Source organism: Myotis nattereri (genome assembly GCF_964212035.1).
Source record: "Myotis nattereri genome assembly, chromosome: 7".
Lineage (NCBI taxonomy): Eukaryota > Metazoa > Chordata > Mammalia > Chiroptera > Vespertilionidae > Myotis > Myotis nattereri.
Genome location: NC_138082.1, coordinates 21902061 through 21922789, shown reverse-complemented (window position 1 = coordinate 21922789; position 20729 = coordinate 21902061). Strand labels below are relative to the sequence as shown.

The 20729-nt window shown below is 51.4% G+C and overlaps 1 protein-coding gene across 1 annotated transcript; it reads right to left on the bottom strand.

The window, feature by feature from the left end:
• Positions 1-1066: 1066 nt before the first annotated feature.
• On the bottom strand, positions 1067-20095 carry VIL1 (villin 1). Its single transcript, XM_081095371.1, has 19 exons — positions 19730-20095; positions 19362-19436; positions 18106-18302; positions 16526-16634; positions 16252-16362; positions 14527-14729; positions 14342-14420; positions 14022-14120; positions 13242-13395; positions 12596-12696; positions 12370-12507; positions 11601-11759; positions 10427-10606; positions 9776-9921; positions 8961-9105; positions 8364-8552; positions 7013-7081; positions 5776-5916; positions 1067-1552 (listed from the first exon to the last, which is right to left on the bottom strand). Exons 1-19 carry the CDS (start codon positions 20000-20002, stop codon positions 1439-1441), a joined length of 2682 nt encoding a protein of 893 aa, XP_080951497.1. The 5' UTR covers positions 20003-20095; the 3' UTR covers positions 1067-1438.
• Positions 20096-20729: the final 634 nt, after the last annotated feature.

The window sequence follows — 20729 nt, the reverse complement described above, 5'->3', positions numbered from 1 at the left end:
TTTCCCGTTGTTTCCATCTGAGGAGCCAGGGAAGCTTTGCAGAGGTTCTGGATAACAGTTTATAAACCCAGCATTGGCCTTAGCGTTTTTTACGCCTTTCCCAGAGAAGGGTGAACTAGCATTTGCAGTTCATACTCGCCTTTAAACTCAAGCCTAAACCCAGTGGATGTCTTGGCTTTCACTGGGGACTGGTTTAGAGTATTGTGAAACCTCCTACTAAGGCATCTCCTAGGCCCGTGGTCGGCAAACTGCAGCTCGAGAGCCACATGCGGCTCTTTGGCCCCTTGAGTGTGGCTCTTCCTAAGCCTTAGGAGTACCCTAGTTAAGTTAATAACAATGTACCTTCCTATATAGTTGAAGTTTAAAAAATTTGGCTCTCAAAAGAAATTTCAGTCGTACTGTTGATATTTGGTTCTGTTGACTAATGAGTTTGCCGACCACTGTCCTAGGCCATTGAACTCCTTCAAAGAAGGGATCCCCTTTAACTTATCACCAGAGGAAGACGTATGTGAAAAGGAAAAACCGTTATTCTGGGAAAGGTAGACAAAAGTGCTTCAGCCCACCTGCCATTGATAAACGCCTTCAGAGGACTCCAGAACAAGTGTTCCCGGGAGTGTTGGCTGCTCTTCTAAGAAGGGGCAGCTCTAGAACAGTATGGTTAAAGTGGTGCAACACCTCAGGACAGAAATAATGCAACCACCTTTTTTTTCCTTTTAAATAAAATAAAAGGTTGTAATGACTATGGGTGGTGCCAGGTGGGTACTAGACTTATCAGGGGATCACTTTGTAAATTATATAAATGTCTAACCACAATGATGTACACCTAAAACCAATATAATATTGAATGTGAACTAATTGAAAAAAACATATTTACATGGTTAGAAAACGGAGTGATGGCACTCACTCCAGAGCCCATGATTATAACATTTGATTCAATTTCTTTAAAGCAAGGAGGGGAACTGAGAGCCGCTGATTTCTTAGTGCCCTCTGTGTGTGAACGCCCCAATTAGCATGTAGGTACAGATACCTTCATAATCTGAAATTGGGTTCATTTCTTCATTTTTTTAAATTAAGTTTATTGGGGTGATACTGGTTAATAAGATTATATAGGTTTCAAGTGCATCTTCCATCACATATATTTGGTTCTTTTTACCCCGTAGTACCCTCCACCCTTTCTCTCTGGTAACCCAAATAGTGTTGTCTGTGTCTAGGAGTTTCAGTTTTATTTCCCACGTATGAGTGAAATCATATGGCAACCACCTTCTTGAGAGCTGAAATTGGGACCACAGCCTCCTGGAAGCATCATCTTTGTGGAGGAATAGGTTAGTAAACAGAAGCATTGCCACAGACTGCTGCTCACAGGTACAAGTAAAATTTCAATTAAGTAAAGGATTAATACCAGTAATAAAACGAAACTGCTTTGCAACCGCAGCTACTCTTAAAATAGTCCATTGGCTTTCTTAAGGTTTTGTTGCTTCCATCGAGGCAAGGCAGAGAAGGCAGCTGGAGTCATCCCCAAGACTTTGGTGAAATCCTCAACGGACAGGTGCTCCTAGAACAGGGACCAGAAGGCAAAGGTCACATTCTTCCCCAGGGTTTGCTTCCATGAGTCATATAGGTGTGGTATAGAAATCAAATGAAGAGCAAAACAGGCAGTGTTAGGAGGACTGGGAAAGGATGAGGCGGGTAAGTCCAAGAAATTGGATCCCTGAATTGGGAGCATAATAAAAAGGACGCTAACAAACATGAGATAGATGGAGCTCCTTTTCTTTTGACGGGTTCAAGTTCACACTAGCCCTGAAATAAGCAGGGCCTTTCTTAGCGTGGTTACAGAGTTGCTTCTCTTTCCAGGTCTTAGTTTTCCTCTCTGTAAGATGTGAGAAATTTCTCGCTGACTGGTGTGGCTCATTTGGTTGAGCATCTTCCCATGATCCAAGAGTTCAGTGGTTTGAATCCCTATGAGGGCACATGCTGGGATTTGGGGCTGGATTCCCAGTGGGGGGCACACAGGAGGCAGCCAATTGATGTTTCTCTCATAGATGTTTCTACCTCTTAAAAACATTTTCTTAATGGGGAAAATTTCTTACAGGCCAATTTTCACTTCTTTTTAATGCTTTTATGGAGATGAAAATATTACATATGAAAGGACATCTACCTCCTTATCAAACCGTGACCCTCCAGCTAGGATTCACTTTTCTAGGCCTTGGGTATCTTCAGCCATAAGATGAGGGGATTGCCTGACATGATCTTTGCTCCCAGCTGGTATGATAGTGATATTGTTTAGGGCCAGCTAAATATCCTCAAGGCACATTCAAGTAAGAACCCCAAATTAAAGCTGCTATAAAACAGCACCCTCTAGTCTTCATCTCTGCTTCCTCAGGCACCAGGAGGAAACAGGGTGGAGTGAAAGCAATGGGTTTCTTTTCCATTATGGCGAGTTGCGTGGGGAACACTGCTGACTCCCGCAGAGAACCCTCGTCTGAACAGCTTGGTAAACACCTGCAGCTGGATTTCAAGTTCAGGTGGTTCTGATGCCCCAGTTCTCTAGCCTGTCATTAGATTTGCCTCCAGCCACCAGGCTCCTGGAGCGCTCCCCAACCCCACCCCCACCCCCACAGTCAGGGCAGTGAAGTGCCTTGTTTTGGAAGACAATAGTAAATATGAGTGGTTTGGGCATCAGTGAATAATAGGGAAGAGCTGCCTACCCCAAGTCTATTTGTAGCTTCCCCTCCCCTGCCAGGTCCCTCACAGCTGTCTGCAATATCCTTGGCCTGTGAGTGGCTTCAGGTGCCCTCTCTGGCCCACCCAGGCCGGCTCTGCAGCTTAGTGGAGACTTTTGGACTTTGACCTTCGGGCTAGATAGCAGAGACTGCCCATCCCAGTGGACTTGTATCTTTCCACTGGTCCTGTTCTTGAACCCTGCTGTCCTGTCAGCTGATTGCCGGCCTCACCCATGCCCACATCCGCCTCTATGGCTTACTCACTGGTGTTCAAACACTTAGATTACACTCTTACTACTGCCTGCAGTCAGACCCACCATCCCATTGTTCACTGTCACTGGCTCCACTTTGGAATTTGGAGCAGCCAGAGGTTTGAAGACCTCTCCCACCCTCCCCACTTGGCATTAAACCCACAGCTCTCCCACAAGAATGTATGCTACTCCCATGATAAAAATCAGCAATAGACAACTGATTTCTTTAAAAGGCTCAAAGGCCCTAGCTGGTTTGGCTCAGTGGATAGAGCATCGGCCTGCAGACTGAAGGGTCCCAGGTTCTATTCTGGTCAAGGGCACATGCCCAGGTTGCGGGCTTGATCCCCTGTAGGGGACGTGCAGGAGGCAGCCAATCAATGATTCTCTCTCATCATTGATGTTTCTATCGCTCTTTCCCTCTCCCTTCCTCTCTGAAATCAATAAAGATATATTTTTTAAAAATAAATAGATAGATAGATAGATAAAAGGCTCAAAGACTTCTTAGACTGCTTCTACTCTGTTAGGGTTGTGTTGGTTCCATGTGCTTCATTCAAAATTAGCAATCCATATAGCCTCCTGTCAATCACTTGGTTCAGTAACACTGGCTGCCCTTCCCTTTAGAAATCCTTTCTTTATGCCACCTGATATGATGGTAACAGTGGGACTCAGAAGACCTGGTTCTGGTCTGTCTTTGCTACTAAGTAACTACATCACATTAGGCAAGTCACTTCCCTGCTCTGGACCTGAGTTTTTTCAGGAGTAGAAGAGCAATGATAATCACAGCTTACATTTATAGGGCACTTTCTATGCACTAGAGGCTGGGCAAATAATATTTATAATACTATTATTACGAATAATACATTGGGATCACCCCAGTATTATAGTGAAGACACAGATGGGCATATCTGAGAGAGAATGTATGAAAGTGGTCTCCAAGGTGAGGGGCAGGATGTAAATGCTCTGGAAACAATACACTTTCACATATATCAGGCCCAAGCTCCTAACAGACTTGGATATTCTTGGAGAAATCAGGTATCTCTTCAGTGGATGTCCTAATTCATTCGTAAGACTTCTTTATCGTTTGCTACACATAGAATAAATTTTTTTCCCCTCAGCACCCCATCAAGCTAGATTTGAAATCCATTTTGGATCTTCATGAAGTGGGAATGAATATTAGAAATATGTTTTTAACAAGTTCTTGCCAAACTCTTCCCCCAGGGCTATGGTGGACAAACTGCGGCTCACGAGCCACATGTGGCTCTTTGGCCCCTTGAGTGTGGCTCTTCCTAAGCCTTAGGAGTACCCTAATTAAGTTAATAACAATGCACCTACCTATATAGTTTAAGTTTAAAAAATTTGGCTCTCAAAAGAAATTTCAATCGTTGTACTGTTGATATTTGGCTCTGTTGACTAATGAGTTTGCCGACCACTGCCCCGGGGGATCCATGCAGCTGCAGCTACCAGCTGGGTCTGCCCCCGGGCACCGCCTCTGAATTGCCTGCCCACCCGGATGTCTCCCAGGTGTCTCAAACCACATGGCTTCCCTGAACTCACATCACCCTCTAAGGCAAGCTCTTTCTGACTCAAAGTTTTTTTGTTTTTATTCTTTATCTCAGAGAGTAATACAATTTCCCCCCTCTCTCTCACAGCCTTTATCCGGTACTTACCAAGTGTCATTTATTTTATCACCTATAATTTCTCTAAATCAGCGGTTCTCAACCTGTGGGTTGCGACCCCTTTGGCGGTCAAACGACCCTTTCACAGGGGTCGCCTAAGACCATCCTGCATATCAGATATTTACATTATGATTCATAACAGTAGCAACATTACAGTTATGAAGTAGCAACGAAACTAATTTTATGGTTGGGTCACAACATGAGGAACTGTATTTAAAGGGCCAGAAGGTTGAGAACCACTGCTGTAAATCATCACCTTCCCCACCGCCACATATTATGCTAAGCTACCATCTGCCTCTCAGCCTAACTTCCGGCTGCTGCTTTTGCCATTTCCCAATGCATTCTTCACTAAGCTGCCATCGTAGTCTTTTAAAAGTAAAAACCTGACTGCATCTGCCTGCTTCAACCATGATGTCTCCCTTCCACTATATATTTTTTTTTATTTCATAGAGGAAGGGAGAGGAAGAGAGAGATAGAAACATCAACGCTGAGGGAATCATCGATCAGCTGCCTCCTGCATGCCCCACACTGGGGATCAAGCCCGCAATCTGGGCTTGTATCCTGACCGGGAATCTAACTGTGACCTCTTGGTTCATAGGTCAATGCTTAATTGCTGAGCCATGCCGGCCAGGCAGCTCCCTTCCACTTTTAGGATGACACCACCATCGCTAAGTGGCATAGAAGGCACTGCTCAGTTCAACCCCTGACCCTCCGGCCAGCTGCCCCACCCTGGCACTCACCCTGTCACCACTCTGGCATTTTGCTCCACCCTGTGCTTATTCCCTGCCTCTGGGCTTCGTGCATGCTGTTCCCTTCTCCAGAAATAACCCATTCTGCCTGGACAATTCCTGTTCACCTTTCAGAAGGAAGTCTTCTCTGACTAACCCAGGTTCCTTTTATAATACCCTTCATGGCACTTATCTTCACAAATTAAATAATAGTGTACTCAGGCTCCTTCCTCTCCCCACACTGAGATGTAACTTCACATGAGGGCAGAGACCAGGTGTGTTTTGTTCACCAGGTTGTCCCCAACATCTGGTCATCTGCAGGGTACAATCTGGGGGTCCATTAGTGTTGTCCAACGAATGGACAGGCCTCAGCTCTTCCTCCTCCTCAAGTCTGACCCACCTCCTTCCTGCTGGGGTCCACACCCTTAGGGAGCTCCTCCACCGACTTGTTCACCAACTGCTCCAGGGGAAAGACAGGGAGAGGCCCAGAATTGAGGTTGCTGTTTGCATTGAACACGTCCGGTTTAGGGTTTGTGATCTCCTAGAGGAGAAGAGGAAACCACTGTTACTTCAGCTGGTTTGTGGCTGCCTCCTAAGCTGCCTTTCTCTCTGAAGTCAACATTGATCCTAAGGCACTCCTCCAAGATGCCTTCCATGACCCCACTTCCACCGGCCCACCCACATACACATATACACACGTGTAAGCCAAAGCTTGGTGGTGTGTATACAACCAAAGCCAGTGGTTAAAGATGACTCTTTCATTCTATGCCATATGAGCGTCTCCATGGCTCTCCCCAGATGTCCGAGGTCTATCTTAGACATTTATGACCCTCTCTCTTATCTGTTGTGAACTTGTCATCTGTAAAGTCACATAGCCTTGACCTATCCATACTTTCCTGCCTGTACCATCAATCTAGTAAGAAGGGTTTATGAATGCCACCAGGTTATCAGACTGTGGTGGGGCTGAGGAGCCATATATGTTATCTGCTGATGATATTGGTGAGCTTGGGAAATCACTCCCTTGTTCTGGACACATTTCTGCCAGTCTCATTGGCTTTGTTTCGCCTGCAAGCCTGTGAACTTCCTAAAGGAAAGGCTTTGCTTTCACTTTTCCATGGCCCAGACCTCCAGGCTACATACATTTCTGTAACTAGCTGAAAGATGGACGGGGTTGCATTATTCTACCTGTAGAATTAAGATGGACAGGGTAGAATTATTCTACCTGGAGAGGGGATCCCAAGGGTGACAACAGAGAAATCATTTCTCCAAGTGTCATCTATGAGCTAGACCCCTGGGCCCCTAATGAAAAACACACATATTCCTGGGTCTCAACCCAATTTTATAAACCAGAATCTTTGGGAGTGAGTGAGACCTTCAAATCTGTAGCTTAATATGCTCCCCTCACCCCCAGCTCCCCATCACCCAGCCTCTTGTGCATGACAAAATGTGAGAATCATTTCACTAGGGAATGGAGAAGACAAAACAGCTAGAGACAATGAACTTCCATGAGGCCTGGGAGGAGACGGTGGGAAGGAAAGCACAGGACACTGGCATCTTCTCTGGAGCTTTCTTAGCCCCCACAGGTTTGATCATGGTCAGATGCCCACTCAGGGCCCAGCCACCTGCCCCAGACTCACAGCAGTGATCCAGCCCCAGTCCCCAGAGCTGCCAAGCTCCGCCTTCAGGTCCTCGTAGGATTTGGCATTCTGCACATAAAGAAAGCAACAAATTAGGCCTGGCTCTCAGCAGAGGAGACAGAAGACCATTTTCCTTCAAGAGTTGAAAGAAGGCTGGCCTACAGCCTGGGGCTGAGAAAGGGAAGAGGGAGCTAGGCGGGGGCTGGAGGGGCCCCTGAAAAAGGAGGTGGGGTGATGAGGATCGGCCCTGAAGGTCAGAAAAGGCCCAACTTGGGGACAGAGGTCCTGGAAAACTGGGAGGCTCTTCTGAGAGCCTGGAGGGAACCGTGCCGCAAAGGAGTAGAGAATAGAAGGGACCAAGGAGCCCCATCTCCATATCCCCAGGACCTGCACCAACAGTGACACATGAGCTTCCGTTATGCTGAATGAATGAATGAATGAATGAATGAATGAATGAAGTCTGAGAGAGAAGCCAGCACAGACTGAGGCGAGGAGAGACTGCCAGCGTTGTTGACTTGGGACACTGATGATGTGAATTTAAGTTCTGGCACCTGAATTTGCAACCTTGAGATTTGTCTGACTCCATCCTCAAAACTAAACTCAGCCCACTAAATTTTTTAAAATGTATTTGAGGAAATTAATCGAAGATCGTCTGCTGTGCCAACTTAGCACACTCAGAGCCACCAGGCCAGCACTCATTCTAACTGCCTTCCTCCTTCCTGCAGAAACCTTTGCTGGAGTTCCATCTGAGGACCTGCCTTCTGCTTCTCCCTGGGGCCAGTTTAGGAAAATCCGGTGGAAGTCTGAATCACTGCCTCTCAGGAAGGACCCATGTGTGACCCATTTTGCTTAGAATTTAGTGCCACGAGGACATTTGTCTGAACGTTAGAGCTGACGTTTCCTTTCACTGGCACGAGGACCCACCAGTGCTGTCCCATAGCACATTCTGTGACGAAGGAAATGTTCCTCTTCCTGTGCTGTCCAGGGTAGTAGCCACTAAGCCACTGAAAGTGTGGCCAGTGAGAAACTGAATCTTTAATTTTGTCTCATTTTAGTTAATTTAAGTAGCCAGTACAGCTCTTACCAATAATGTATAACAGCTTTGAACTAAAACTAGTGTACAAGCAATGGACTGTCATCAGCCTGAGTTTCCTTCCCTCACCCTCGCCCTCGCCCTCACCCTCACCCTCACCAGGGGGCTTCATAAGCTCACTGCAGCCTTACTTTTCGTTCTAAACTCTTCACGAATATATCACATGTCATCTATCACCCTGCTCTCAGGATGCACCGTGAAGAGCCACCGGAGAAGGGTGTGCTGGGCTGTAAGGACCAGGTGGGCAGGGCCACTCACACTCCATTTGAAGGGATCCCATGCCAGGAACCAGCCCGTGAAGGTCGGGGGCTCGTGACCCTGCTTCACCACAATGATGGGGGTGTCAGGGTCCCGGCCACTGGGGTGGGTCTTGAGGTATTCCTGCACTGTGGTGGCAGCGGCTTTCTTCTCGTCCTCGTTGGCATGCTTCCCGATCCAGAAGAAGACCTGTGAGAACCCGGAGCTGTCAGTCTGCCCTGTCCCCCTGGCCCGCAGGCTCTGCCTCGGTTCACCCAGGCTCCGCTGTCCAACCGAGGAGCCTGACCTTGAACAGGCACATCTGGCCTTGACTTTGCATCTGGGCAGTTGAGGAGGTTGGACAGATGCTCTCTCCTTGGATATTCTGCAAATATGTGACTTCAGAGCCTAAGCCCTCAAAAACACTGCTCTGCCACGTGAAATAAATTGGATTTGGGAAAAGACATCACACCCAGCAGCCCCTCCAGGCCGCCTTCCTCTTTCTCAGGCTCCTGTGTTCCTAACACTGCTCCCAGAAAGAACATATATGGGAGCCAAGGAAACGCCAGACCTTCCCAAACCTAAAGCCACTGTTTCTTGGCCAGGCCTCAGTCCTACCTGGTCCCAGACATCGAGCAGAAACACATCATCCTCTTCCAAGTCATCCTGAGTGAAGTCGGGGATTTCTGTGGCCAGAAAGCGCCCAGTCTGGTTGGAACATTCAAAGAGCCGGGGGGTGAAGGCCATGTTTTGCTCCTGCAGTCTGCCGGGTGGAGAGAGATTGTGTCGGCAGGAGGAAGGCGTGGGAGAGGAGAATCAAGGACACAGCACTCTGAGGAAGGGACTCCGACAGGGAAAGCCCATCTCCTAGGAAAATGCTCTCTCCTCTGGTCACACAAAAGGTCCCCCCTCTTCCCAAGAGTCTGAGACGGCTCCACGGGAGAAATTCCCACTGATTTTCCTGGACATGCATTCCAGTGGCTCTTCTCTAGTCCTGTTAGGAAGTTCTTTCTGATACCTTCCTTCTAGCCTTCCTGCTGCTACTCCAGTACATGACCTTATGCTTTTGAACTGGGTGTTATGGATCTTCTTAAGAAAAACTATTTGAAAGAGCGTTTACAGCTGGTACTACTCAGCATCTGGGTCCCTCCTGTGTCAACCCCAAGGGCAGGAACTGGGTGGGCTCTGACATCTTCCCAAAGGGCAAACCTATAGCCCTTTGGGCTGCCTCCTCTGGCTGTGACCTCTCTTTACCAGGGAAACACCCCACCAGGCCCCAGGCAGACCATGGTGCGAGCACAGCTATAGACCCTGTGTCTAAGAGGTTCTGAGAGTGTTGACTGCTCCTGACTCATCTTGTGGCCCTGGGGGCCTGGCACACGGTGCCCTCAATCCATGCCTGCTGGAGGCAGAGGAACCCCATAGTTACTTACCTCTTGGTGTTGGCGTAGGGTGCCTTCCCACCCAGGGCCACCCAGAAGTTGGCCGGCTCCTGCCCTTCCACCACCACTTGCTTCTCTGTCCGGGAGATGGTGTCAGCCACCATCTTGGCCATCTCCCGCTCATCTCCGCTGCAGCCCTGGGGAAAGGGGGGCTGGATGTACTGGGGAGACCATCTCTGGTGCCATGCTGACCCCCACCCTTGCACCACATTCACTGAGCTCCGGAGCTGTGAGGGCTCTCTTGGATCAGGACCCTGATCACATGGCCGACGCAGGGACAGTTCTCCCATCCTCTGTCCTCGACACTCCAAAGAATGACAGGGGAGGCAATAGAAGCTTCACTCACCTTACACGGCAGGAGAAGGACTGTAAGAGGCTGAGAGTCCTCATTACAGAGATAGATGAAGGAGTGACTGGCACAGGGATAGTGAGAGAGAGCCTAAGACATAAAGACAGACCAGTACTGGGAGAGACAGGGGTGGCCAGAGACACACAATGACTGACTCAGACCGAGGCAGAGACTCTGAGCAGGCCAGACCCAGAGCTGCGGAGGAGGGGCCGGGGCTAGGGGCAGCTGGGCCTGTACAGCCAGAGGCTCCCACCCTGTGCCAGGTCTGTTTGAGGCTGGGGGCCTGCACACACCTTCCCACACCACAGGTAGCAGCAGGACTGGGTCTTGAGGATGAAGACATCATTGGAGTTGAGGGAGGTGGCCCGGGCTGGGACCTCAAAAGCCTTAGTGTTATTGGTGCTGGTTCCTCGGACCTGGAACAGCCGTGTGGCGGGCTCCGGCTCCGGGTTCTTAGCCCGGGAGGTGCCTCCCTATAGGGTGTGAGGAGAAAGCAGAAGTCACTTAGTAAAGATGAGGGCGCGTTAGAGGGACACAGAAAACCAGGAAGGGAGAGATGTTGGGGTAGGACCTGCCTGCCCCTCCGGGTCCGCTGATAACATCAAATTAATCCTCTGAAACGTGGTCATGACATGTCCCTGCTCAAAAACCTGCAGCGGCTCCGCACTGCCTATAGACTAGAACCTAGCCCTTCAGAGGGGCCTTTGAAGGCCCTGCCTGAATAGGGTGCAAACTGCCTTCACTCTGCTCTCTCCAAACCTTCCAGTTTACCCTGGCCAGCTCCTCACTGTCCCCCACAGATCCCTTCCTCCAGGCCTCCTTCCTTGCTGTGCCCCCTGCACTGCATGTCCTCATCGCACCTCTGCTGAGCTCTTCAGCTGACCCCATGTCAAGACTCTTTTCAAACCCCCTTTCCACCAGGAACTCCATGCCTATTCCCAGATGACTGTATTCACATTCCCCTTTGAATTCAATGTATATTCCTGGAATTTAACCACATGGTGCCACAGGCTGCTAGCTCACTGCTCTCCCAACAAGATGGTAAATAGTATAAGCAGGCATTCTCCCCACCTGGCGCTTTGCAGAGGGCTATGTACTTAGTAGGTTCTCAGTAAACAGATTGTTGCTTAAATGAATGCAAAGCTGTCTGTTTCATTATGTTGGAAGGCACCCATGCATTTGAACAAGTCCATGGTTTAGGTAAATCTAGCCAAAATAACTTCCTTTTTCATATAAAGGATCTGAAGAGTTGGGGTGCAGAGAGAAACAGTGCTTGCACATGCTACGTGCTCATCGCATGGATTTTTAAAGCACTGAGTGGTGTTTCTATTACCAGTTCTACGTCAGTGGTGGAGCCTCAACAGTCCTCTCCTGTGGAGAACAGGCTTCACCCACAGCCCCGCCCCCATCACAGATCCCCGCCCCCATCTCCTGGCCGCCCACCCTGCCTCAGTCCAGCAGCCACACCTGGTAGACCACCATTTGTCCCTTGAAGATGGACATGAGATGAGGTGGCTCCTTGCCCATCGGGACTCGGATCTGGACCGGTTCGTTGTTGTACTTCTGATCCAGGATGACGGCTTGATAGGCCGAGGCTGTGATTTCATCCTGGCTGGCCTGGCTGCCCTGGGATGAGCAGAAGGGAAGGGGCGGGGTGAGGTCAAGTCCTGAATCTGACCCTACCCCTGACCTCAGCGACAACTCCATCACCAATTCTGGCCCAAACCCAACTGTCTTCCCCACCTAACATCCTGTCACAGCCAACCCAACCTGACCCTGATTTCAGTTCTGATCCCAGCCCCATACCCAACCCTTTCCCTGCCCCCGCCCAGCCTGACCCACCTGAAACCCAGCCTTAACCCCAAACTTCCCCTCCTCCTCGCTGTACCTTTCTCTGGGAAACATCATGGCTACCACATCACTCACCCCCAGCACCTCCCTGCTCTCACATCTGGACACAGAAACCCACAAAGCAGGTGGAGAGAAAATGCAAGAGGTCATGGAAATGAGAAGGGAGACTCAAAAGGGAAAAAAAAAACCAAAATGAGAAAAGGGTTGTTGTGAATGGGGGTTCTCAGTGCCAGGGGATCGCACAGCCAAAGCAGTCCCAAAGTGGAAAAGAGGTGAGCTCCCTGTCACCAGGAATATGCAACACAAAGGGGATGGCCACTTGGCAAGGGTATAGTGGGGTAGGAGCTTAGCTGGCCGTGCTCTGGAAGAGTGGGCGGGGCCTGACCTGCCAGATGTAGAGCAGGTAGTGCGGCTTCTCTCCGATGAGGTAGGTGTAGAGCAGCAGGTAGCAGTCGCCCCCATAGAAGTGGCCCAGCCACTTGGACTCCACAGGCACCGGCTCTAGGTCCTCAATGCGCCACACCTGAGGCCAGTACCAGGCGAGTGTGAGGTCTGGGACAGGCTCCACCAACCCCTCTCACCCAGGCAAGGCCTCCCTCCCCTCGCCATACCTGCACCTCTCCACTCCCGTCATCTACCATCCTCTGCTGGGCAGCCACCTGAGGCTGGACATGCATGGACATGGCATCGAACTTCACCTGCTCCACCTTGGCTGGAGTGAAGGGAAGCATAGATGAGGTCCCCCAGGCCCTCACAACAGCCCTGAGGGGTAGCTATAATTCTTAGACCCGTTTTAGAGATGATGAAACTGAGACCAGAGAGATTCAGTAGCTTACCCAAGGTTACACATGGCAGAGTTATAATACAGAGCCAGATCTCCTTGTCCCTAAGACTCATGCTTCACCAGGGCACCCCAGGGGAGCCAGGAGAGGGACAGCCCTTTTAGCCTCCCCCAGGTGCCGGGCACTGAGCCTGCCCTCAGCCAATATTGTCTGGTGAGAGATTGAGCTACTTGGTTTCCAGGGAGACACAAGCCCCTTCCAACTGAGAGGCAGGTCATTCTCAGCTCCCATTTGTGACAGCTCTTGAGTTTATCCATATGCCCTCATGTCCCCCCACCAGCTGGGGAGCACAGACCAGGTAAAGTGCACACCGAGGATGGGTAGCTGGGAAGGAGGGCAGGAGGCAGATCTGGGTGCTCTCCTGGCGCCACTCCCGGCTCCCAGCCCGCCCTGCCCTGCCTTGCCCGGCCCTTACCCACGGAGCCCACGGTGTGGGTTTTGCCCAGGCCTGAGGTCCTGCTGGGCACTGTCCACTTCTGGAAGAGCTGCTGGAAGACAGCGGACTCGGCCCCATCATTCTGCACCTCCACCTGCGTGCTCGGCGGGTACTTCTTGGCTTTGATGAAGTTCTGGGGAGAGATGGGGTGGCTGGGGCTGTGTCCCACCCTATCCCCCAACCCCTGGTACAAGCCAAAGCCTGGTTCTTACCCCGGGTCCAAAGCCCACACCGGAAACCCAACCCTAGTCCCAATGCTGACCCTGCTCTGGCCCCACCTTCAGGTCCAAACCAGATCCTAAACTTGACACCAACCCAAACCTACCTCTGACCCCCGCCCCAAGGCCCACTCTGACACCAAATTTGACCCCACCTCAATTTTAACCCTGGCCGTCAGCCCCACTGTCAACTTGAACCCAATCCTCAACCGTACGCTGACCCCAAGTCAGTTAGGGTTACTGATTCCAGCCCAGCAATGACCCCAAACTCGGACCTGGCCCTGCCCCATGCTGACCCCACCCTCTCTGTGGGAAGGGCGGCTCCATGTTTCTTCCTCCCTTTTCTGAACTCAGCTTGAGGTAGGAGCCCACCTCCTCAGGAGGCCCCCAAGCTGCCTGGTGCTTGGCTCCCTGGTGTGCAGAGAGCCCTCCAGATGGCTAGAGCAGACCCTCAGACCCCAGTGGGTCTACGCCTGGCCTCTACGCCCCAGTCTGAGCTTCTGCCCTCTCCCTGCCATTCTCTTCCCGACCCCATGCCCACCAGGGCCTGGCTTAAGGCTCCCTTCCTCTCCTGGGCATTGGCCTTCTTCCCCTTCCACACGTAGATCTTCAGGCCCCCCTGGTCCAGGATGTAACAGTCCTAAAGGTGGGAGACAGAGACCCAGAATGAGGGCCTGATGGTGCGCAGTGCCGGGCTGGGGAACTGCTGGCACAGAAAGTCTCCCTCCCACACCCGCCTGGGCCCCCTACCCCCACCCCCCTGCCCCCCAACCTACCCCACCCCCCACACTGCTTGGCTTGAGGAAGCTTGGGAGCCAGGGCGGGGGGAGGGGGTTAGGGAGGGGTGTCCAGCCCTCTCACCTCGTGATTGAGCAGATCTTGTGTGAGTGGCCGCGTGGCGACTTCTCTGACCACCAGCTTTCCCTCCGTGTCGGACACGCTGCGGGACAAAGGTACAGCATAAACCAGGGGGCTCACGCCCTCAGCCGGCACTCTGCCCCCAGGAAGTCCCCCACCATCTGGGAAGAGCCCAGCGGGGCACTCACTGGTACAACTTGAGGGCGGCCTTGAGGGCAGGCTCCACCACTGTGTCAGGCACCGCCGCCTTCAGCTCCCTGCGCTTGCCCAGCACGTGGTTCATGACCTCCATCAGCTGCGGGGACGCCTTCTCGTTCTCCCCGTCCACCACGGCCACGTAGGTCCGCCCGCCCCTCTCCTGGTCCCGGATCTCCTTGGCCAAGGTCATGCCCTGCGGAGAAGCCCGGTGACCCACGGAGGCCAGCAGGGACAGGGCCGAGACCACAGCCTGCCTGCGGCAGCCCCGAGGGGCGAGGCACCCCCTGCTTTTCTCCTTGGAGGGGAAACCAGGTAAGAACCGCTGGGAGAGGGGGTTTCAGGTGGACCTTGCTCGCCTCCACTTTTCACATTGTTTGAAATTTATGATTTTACTTCACAATTTTGGACAAAAGCTGAGCTCTCAAGATCACAGTACTCAGTCTCTTTGCCCCATAGCATGCTCAAACACTTGTGCACACACACACACAGTCATATACACACACAGCTTCACTTGTGCACACACACATATGCACAAACCCACACACGCAGACAGCACAGTTTCTCCTGTCCTCACACATAGACACACACACACGAGGGTGAACAGGCCACATGTTCACACACACACACAGCCTCACACATACCCTGGCTCACCCTCCTCAGCCCAACATCTACTGTTCAGTTCTGGGCATTGAGTCCCAGGCCCCTCTCTCTCCCTCCAAGGCGATCTCACCCCATCCCACATTTCTGTCTCCAGCCCAGCTCTCTGCTCTCACCTTATTAACCCAACTTCCATAAGAGTCCCGTTTTAAGATGTCCAAACTGAACTCTAGGTTTTCTTCCCAAATCTGTTGCTTCCTGATCTTTCCCATCTCAGGAAATGGGACTCTGTCCAGCCCTATAACTGCTCAAGCAGAGAGTGAGTTCTGCCTCACCCCTCTCTCTTCACCCCCATGCAACACACAAGTCTAGTGGATTCCACCTTCCCAGGCCAAGGAGCCAGAGCACCTGCCCCCTCCTCACCTGATGGACAGAGGGCTCCTTGGGCCCCTTAGCCCCTCCATCCCTTTGTCACTCAGAAGTCAGGTGGCCTTCAACAGCCTTCCTGGCACTGAGAACAAATCCTAACCCTCTTACACAGGATTTTGACCACATAACAGGCCCCTATGAGACAAGCTCGCCTCCTCTCCAAGCTCCCTGAACCCCCACTCACTCTCAGGCAGCCCCCCGACCCCAGCCATTTCTCTCCTGCCTGAGGGCCTTCTCCTCCCCACCCTCATCAACTCCCAGGAGCTTTCCCAGAATCCCCAGATGTACACCCCACCCCTCACTTCTGCATTATTCCATTCATGCCCATCCTCCATTGGATGCTCAGCTGGAGGCCAGAGCCAGGGCAGGGCTCTGCCTCTTCATTCATCAGTGGATCCCAAACGCTTGGCACAGGATGTGCCACACAGCAGGTACCCATTAAATCTCAGGGGATTCGCCACAGGTGCACACACGCCAACTCCAACATGCACACCTGTCCCCAAACACACGAAGACTCAGATCCACCTTCAAACACCGCCCCCCGGAGAGAAGGCCTGGGGAAATGGAGGCGGCTGGGCAACAGAAGTCTGGGGGAGGCAGGGTGCTGGTGTGCAGGGCAGGTGGGGGCAGGTGGGGGCAGGTGGGAGCAGGTCGGGCTTGGGGGAGGGGTGATGCATGGGTAGGTTTACCCTGAGTCTCTCCATGCGGTTACTCTCCGGCCCGTTCCACTGGATGATAAGCTTCCCGAGGTCCAGGAGGAAAACATCCCCGCGGTTGAAACTCTTCCAGGACATCTCCACCTGGAGAGCCACGGGGAGGCTCAGACCCCACTCAGACCCCTTCCATCATCCGACATCTCTTCCCCATCGCCTTCCCGCCCCTCACCCTTCTTTGGCCTCTGCCCTTCACCCCAACTGGGAGGGGGGCAGGAGGCCATGCCCTAGGGCTGTGGTTGATGCCCACCTCTCCAGCCACCACGTTCCTCTTGCCCTTCACATGCAGCAACCGCTGGACCTCGCTGGAGTTGGTCTCCACGTGCTTCATGCCGGAAGCCACGCCCCCTTTCCGGATCCTGAGAAGAGAGGTGAGCTGACCCCAGAGAGCGGGCTGGGAAGTGTGACAGGGTGTTTGGCTAAGCAGGGTCATCTGAGGGCTGGGGCTGGGGCTAGGATGAGTGCATGAGGCACCTCAGGTACAAACTTTAAGGAGACATTCCCTCTCAGGGTCATGCACGGGTAAGGTCCGTGCATTTGCATGACCCTGGCAGTGAATGCCTCCTGGAAGTTTGCTCCCTAGACCGCTCCATTCCACCTTAGTCCCTCCCCTGCTGGGAGTCCTTCAAAGGCAATGTGAGGGACAGCGCAGGACTCTGAGGGCAGGGGTTGAAGAGAAGGAAAAGAGGGTAGATTCTGTGGACTGAACTGTGTCCCCTCCCAACCTCATATGCCGAAGCCCTAACCCCCAGTGGGATGGACTGGGGATGGGACTGTTGGGAGGTAATCGATTTAGAGGAGGTTTAGATGACGTCAGGGGTCAGTGCCCTTATAAGAAGAGACATCAGAGAGTTTCGTTCTCTTCACCAGGTGAAGACACAGTGAGAAGGTGGCCATCTGCAAGCCAGCAGGAGAGCCCCCACCAGCAACCGAATCAGCTGGCACCTTGATCTTGAACTTGCCAACCTCCAGAACTGTGAGGAAATTAATTTACGTTGTTTAAGCCTTCCAGTCTATTTTTGTATTTTTTGTATTTTCTGTATTTTGCTATGTCAGCCTAAGCAGACTAAGACAGAAGAGATGCCAGCTCAGCCTTAGCTGGTTTGGCTCAGTAGATAGAGCGTCAGCCTGTGGACTGAAGGGTCCCAGGTTCGATTCCAGTCAAGGACACATGCCCAGGTTGTGGGCTCGAAATAGGGGTCGTGCAGGCGGCAGCTGATCAATGATTCTCTCTCATCATTGATGTTTCTATCTCCCTCTCCCTGAAATCAATTTTAAAAAATCTTTAAAAAAGAAGTGCCAGCTCAAATGCCCAAATGAGTGAATACTGCTGTAAGTGTGGGAAGAAGGGGAGCAGCAAGACAAAAGGGAGGGGTGGGGACTGTGGCTAACTGGAGAGCTCCTGGCCTATAACCACAGACCAGTAACAACTTGGTTCCTGACCATGTGTTTCTATGGGAAAAGTCTAGAGACTGGAATGTGAGCTTTTAGTGTAAAAGTCCTGTTTCAGAGAAAGGAGCAGTCATTTGCCAGTTGGTTAGAGGGAAGACTTGATGTAATACCCTGAAGGTTGATTTACAAACATTCGTGGTTCACAGAGTTACAGAATTTCAGAGCAGCATTTGGGCAGCCAAAGACAGCACTTGGAAGGATGAAGACCAAGGACAAGGAAGCAGCAGAGGTGGGGCTGGGGGAGTGGAAAAAAGAAATCACCCTCATGGGATCCCCCCAGCCTCAGGCTCCCTTCCCAGCTCCAGCTCTGCCCCCAGCCTCAGGCGTGCCTCCCCTGCCCTGGTCCCACTCCCCAGCCTGCAGCGCGCCCCTCCATACACAAGGCCCTGCTTGAAGTAGCCACGGAAAGTCTCGCTCTCATTGCCCTGGACCTCTCGGTGCTGGACAGCCCGGCCCTTCAGGAAGTCGTCCATCTGCGTGGTGTAGATGGCAGCCGCCCCTTGCTCATCCTGGGACGAGGCCTGGCCAATCCAGTAGTGGATGTCATAGGACAGGTTGCTGCCTGTCTTGTGGATCTAGGGAGAGGGAATGTCCAATGTGCCTGAGACCTTGGGCTCCCACAGCGCTCTCCCGCCTCCCTGCTTGGCATGGTCTCCCATGCACATGCAGCCTGGGCCACGGATGAGCCCTGAGTTGTGGCACCAGCTCTTCCTCCAAGACAAGGGGCAAGCAGCTTCCCCAGTGGGCCTTGCTCACCTCCTCTTTGGAAATGACTGAGCTGGACTATAGCAGCATTTCCCAAAGTGATGTGCATGGACCAGCAGAGGTCCCTGGGTGATTAGGTGATAGACAAGCAAATGTATATATGAAATTACTATGTAAATATTTTATAGCTACTTTCTGTTTGGGACATGGGACATTGCTTTCCACTTCAGTGATGATATAGAGTTATATTCTTAAACAAATGTATTTAATTTTTAAAAGTGTGTTATATGCCCGGTTGGTGTGGCTCAGCAGTTGAGCATTGACCCAGGAACCAAGAGGTTGCTGGTTCGATTCCTGGTCAGGGCACATGCCCAGGTTTCGGGCTTGATCCCCAGTAGGGGATGTGCAGGAGGCAGCTGATCAATGATGTTCTTCTCTTATCAATGTTTCTCTCTCTCTATCCCTCTCCCTCTCTCTGAATACAAATATATATATATTAAAAAAGTTTTATTATAAATATATATATATATATATTAAAAAGTTTTGAGAAACAATACAAATGCATTAATAGTACAGGTAGTACCAGGATGTGGCCAAAACCAAAAAGGTGATATGAAGATGGCTGTGAGTTTGGGAAATGTGGACTCAAGTAGGGTGACATTCTACTAGTTCAGAAGGTCCCTGAGACTATGAATCCACAGAAGGTCATTTCAGCTGGGAGCTCAGTGGCCCAAAGGCAGGAAGAGCCTCTTACAGCTCCGAGCCTACAGAGCCGCCACTAAGCTGGGCACCTGCACACACCTGGTGAGAACAGTCTGGGGCTGAAGCCAGGCCAGCTCTTCCCACTGCCCCTGCCTCAAGTTTCCTCCCGTACCCCACAGAGGGCTTTGCTCTCTGTTCAGCCCCCTCTCCCACCTGCCCCTACTCACAGCGAGGACTACATAGCAGTCACCATCAAAGAAGCTACCAAAGGTGCTGGGAGGAACAGGCACCATCTGCATCGCCTGGGGAGAGAAGGGAGGTCAGAGGGGCTGCCCTGGACCACTCAGGACCCCGGCTTCCTCTACCCTTAAACGCAGGAGTTGGGAGAGGCAGAGAGCTGGGAGGAGGAGGGCATGACAAAGCTGATGAGGAGAAGGGATATAAGGAGGGGAGGAGGTAAAGGAGCAGGGGAAGAGGCCATGCCCGAGGACAGGGGAGGGGCACTTGGAGGGAAGGATTGGAGGACAGTAAGCATAATCCCCGGCCTTTTCTTCCCTCGGTCCTCTTCCCCACCCCACACCCAGGCAGACCTCACCTCAATCCTCCATATTTGCACCCCAGGGGTGGTGATGTTGAGGGAGCTTTTGACTTGGGCGCTCAGTTTGGTCATGGCGACGAGCCTAGGGGGGAAGAAGTGTGAGAGGAAGGACTGAGGAGCTGGGAGCGCTTGGAGTTCAGGTGCTGCTCTTCCAGTCCAGCCCTGAGAGCTCCCAATGGTGCCAGAGGCCAGGGGGCTGGCGGGGAGGAGTGGGGAGATGAGGTTTGGCTCCCTACTCTGGGCCCTGATTGGCTGAGGGCCCAGGCCCATTTCTTTTTTTGCTGAGACTCATTTCTAATCTTGTCACTCTCTTCCTCAAACACCTGACTCCCTATCACTTTCTGAATAAAGCCCCCTCTCCTTAGCCTATCACTTAAGGCCCTTCTAGCCTCAAATAATTTTTCTTTTTGAAAATTTTCATCAAAGATTGATTTTAAAAAATCAGAGAGTTGTGTGTGTGTGTGTGTGTGTGTGGTGTTGTTTTTTTTAAAGAAAGCAAAGAATAATAAGGGCTGAAAAGTGTATGCACCCAAAAGAATTGCCAAAACAGGTGTTCAAACAAATGCTTGTAAATGAAGTTCATAGAAGTCTTATTCACAATAGCCCCAACGCAGAAACACCCCAAGTGTTCATCAGCAGGTGCACTGATAAACAAAAGGTTGCATATTCCCACAATGGAGTATTATTTAGCACAAAAAGTACGGTGCATGTTCTAATATAGATGAACCTTGAATACATTATGTTTAGAGAAAGAAGCCAGACACAAAAGGCTTGTGTGATATGACTCCATTTATATGAAATACTCAGACAAGGCAAATCCATAGAGATCGATGGTTTTCAGGGGCTGTTGGGGGAGGAAAATTGGGAATCACTGCTATCGGTACGGAGTTTCCAGTTGGGATGTTGAAAAATACTGGAGTTAGATAGAGGGTGATGGCTGTGCAATGCTGTGAATGTGCTGAATGCCACCAAATTGTAGGCTTTGAGGTGGTTAAAA

Coding starts and splice junctions, on each gene's coding strand:
- VIL1 (XM_081095371.1), bottom strand. CDS start 20,002: ATGGGCCTGGGCCCTCAGCCAATCAGGGCCCAGAGTAGGGAGCCAAAC. Junction 16,363..16,525: donor GGAACGTGGTGGCTGGAGAG/GTGGGCATCAAC, acceptor GTGGCTCTCCAG/GTGGAGATGTCCTGGAAGAG. Junction 10,607..11,600: donor GACAAATGGTGGTCTACCAG/GTGTGGCTGCTG, acceptor CACACCCTATAG/GGAGGCACCTCCCGGGCTAA.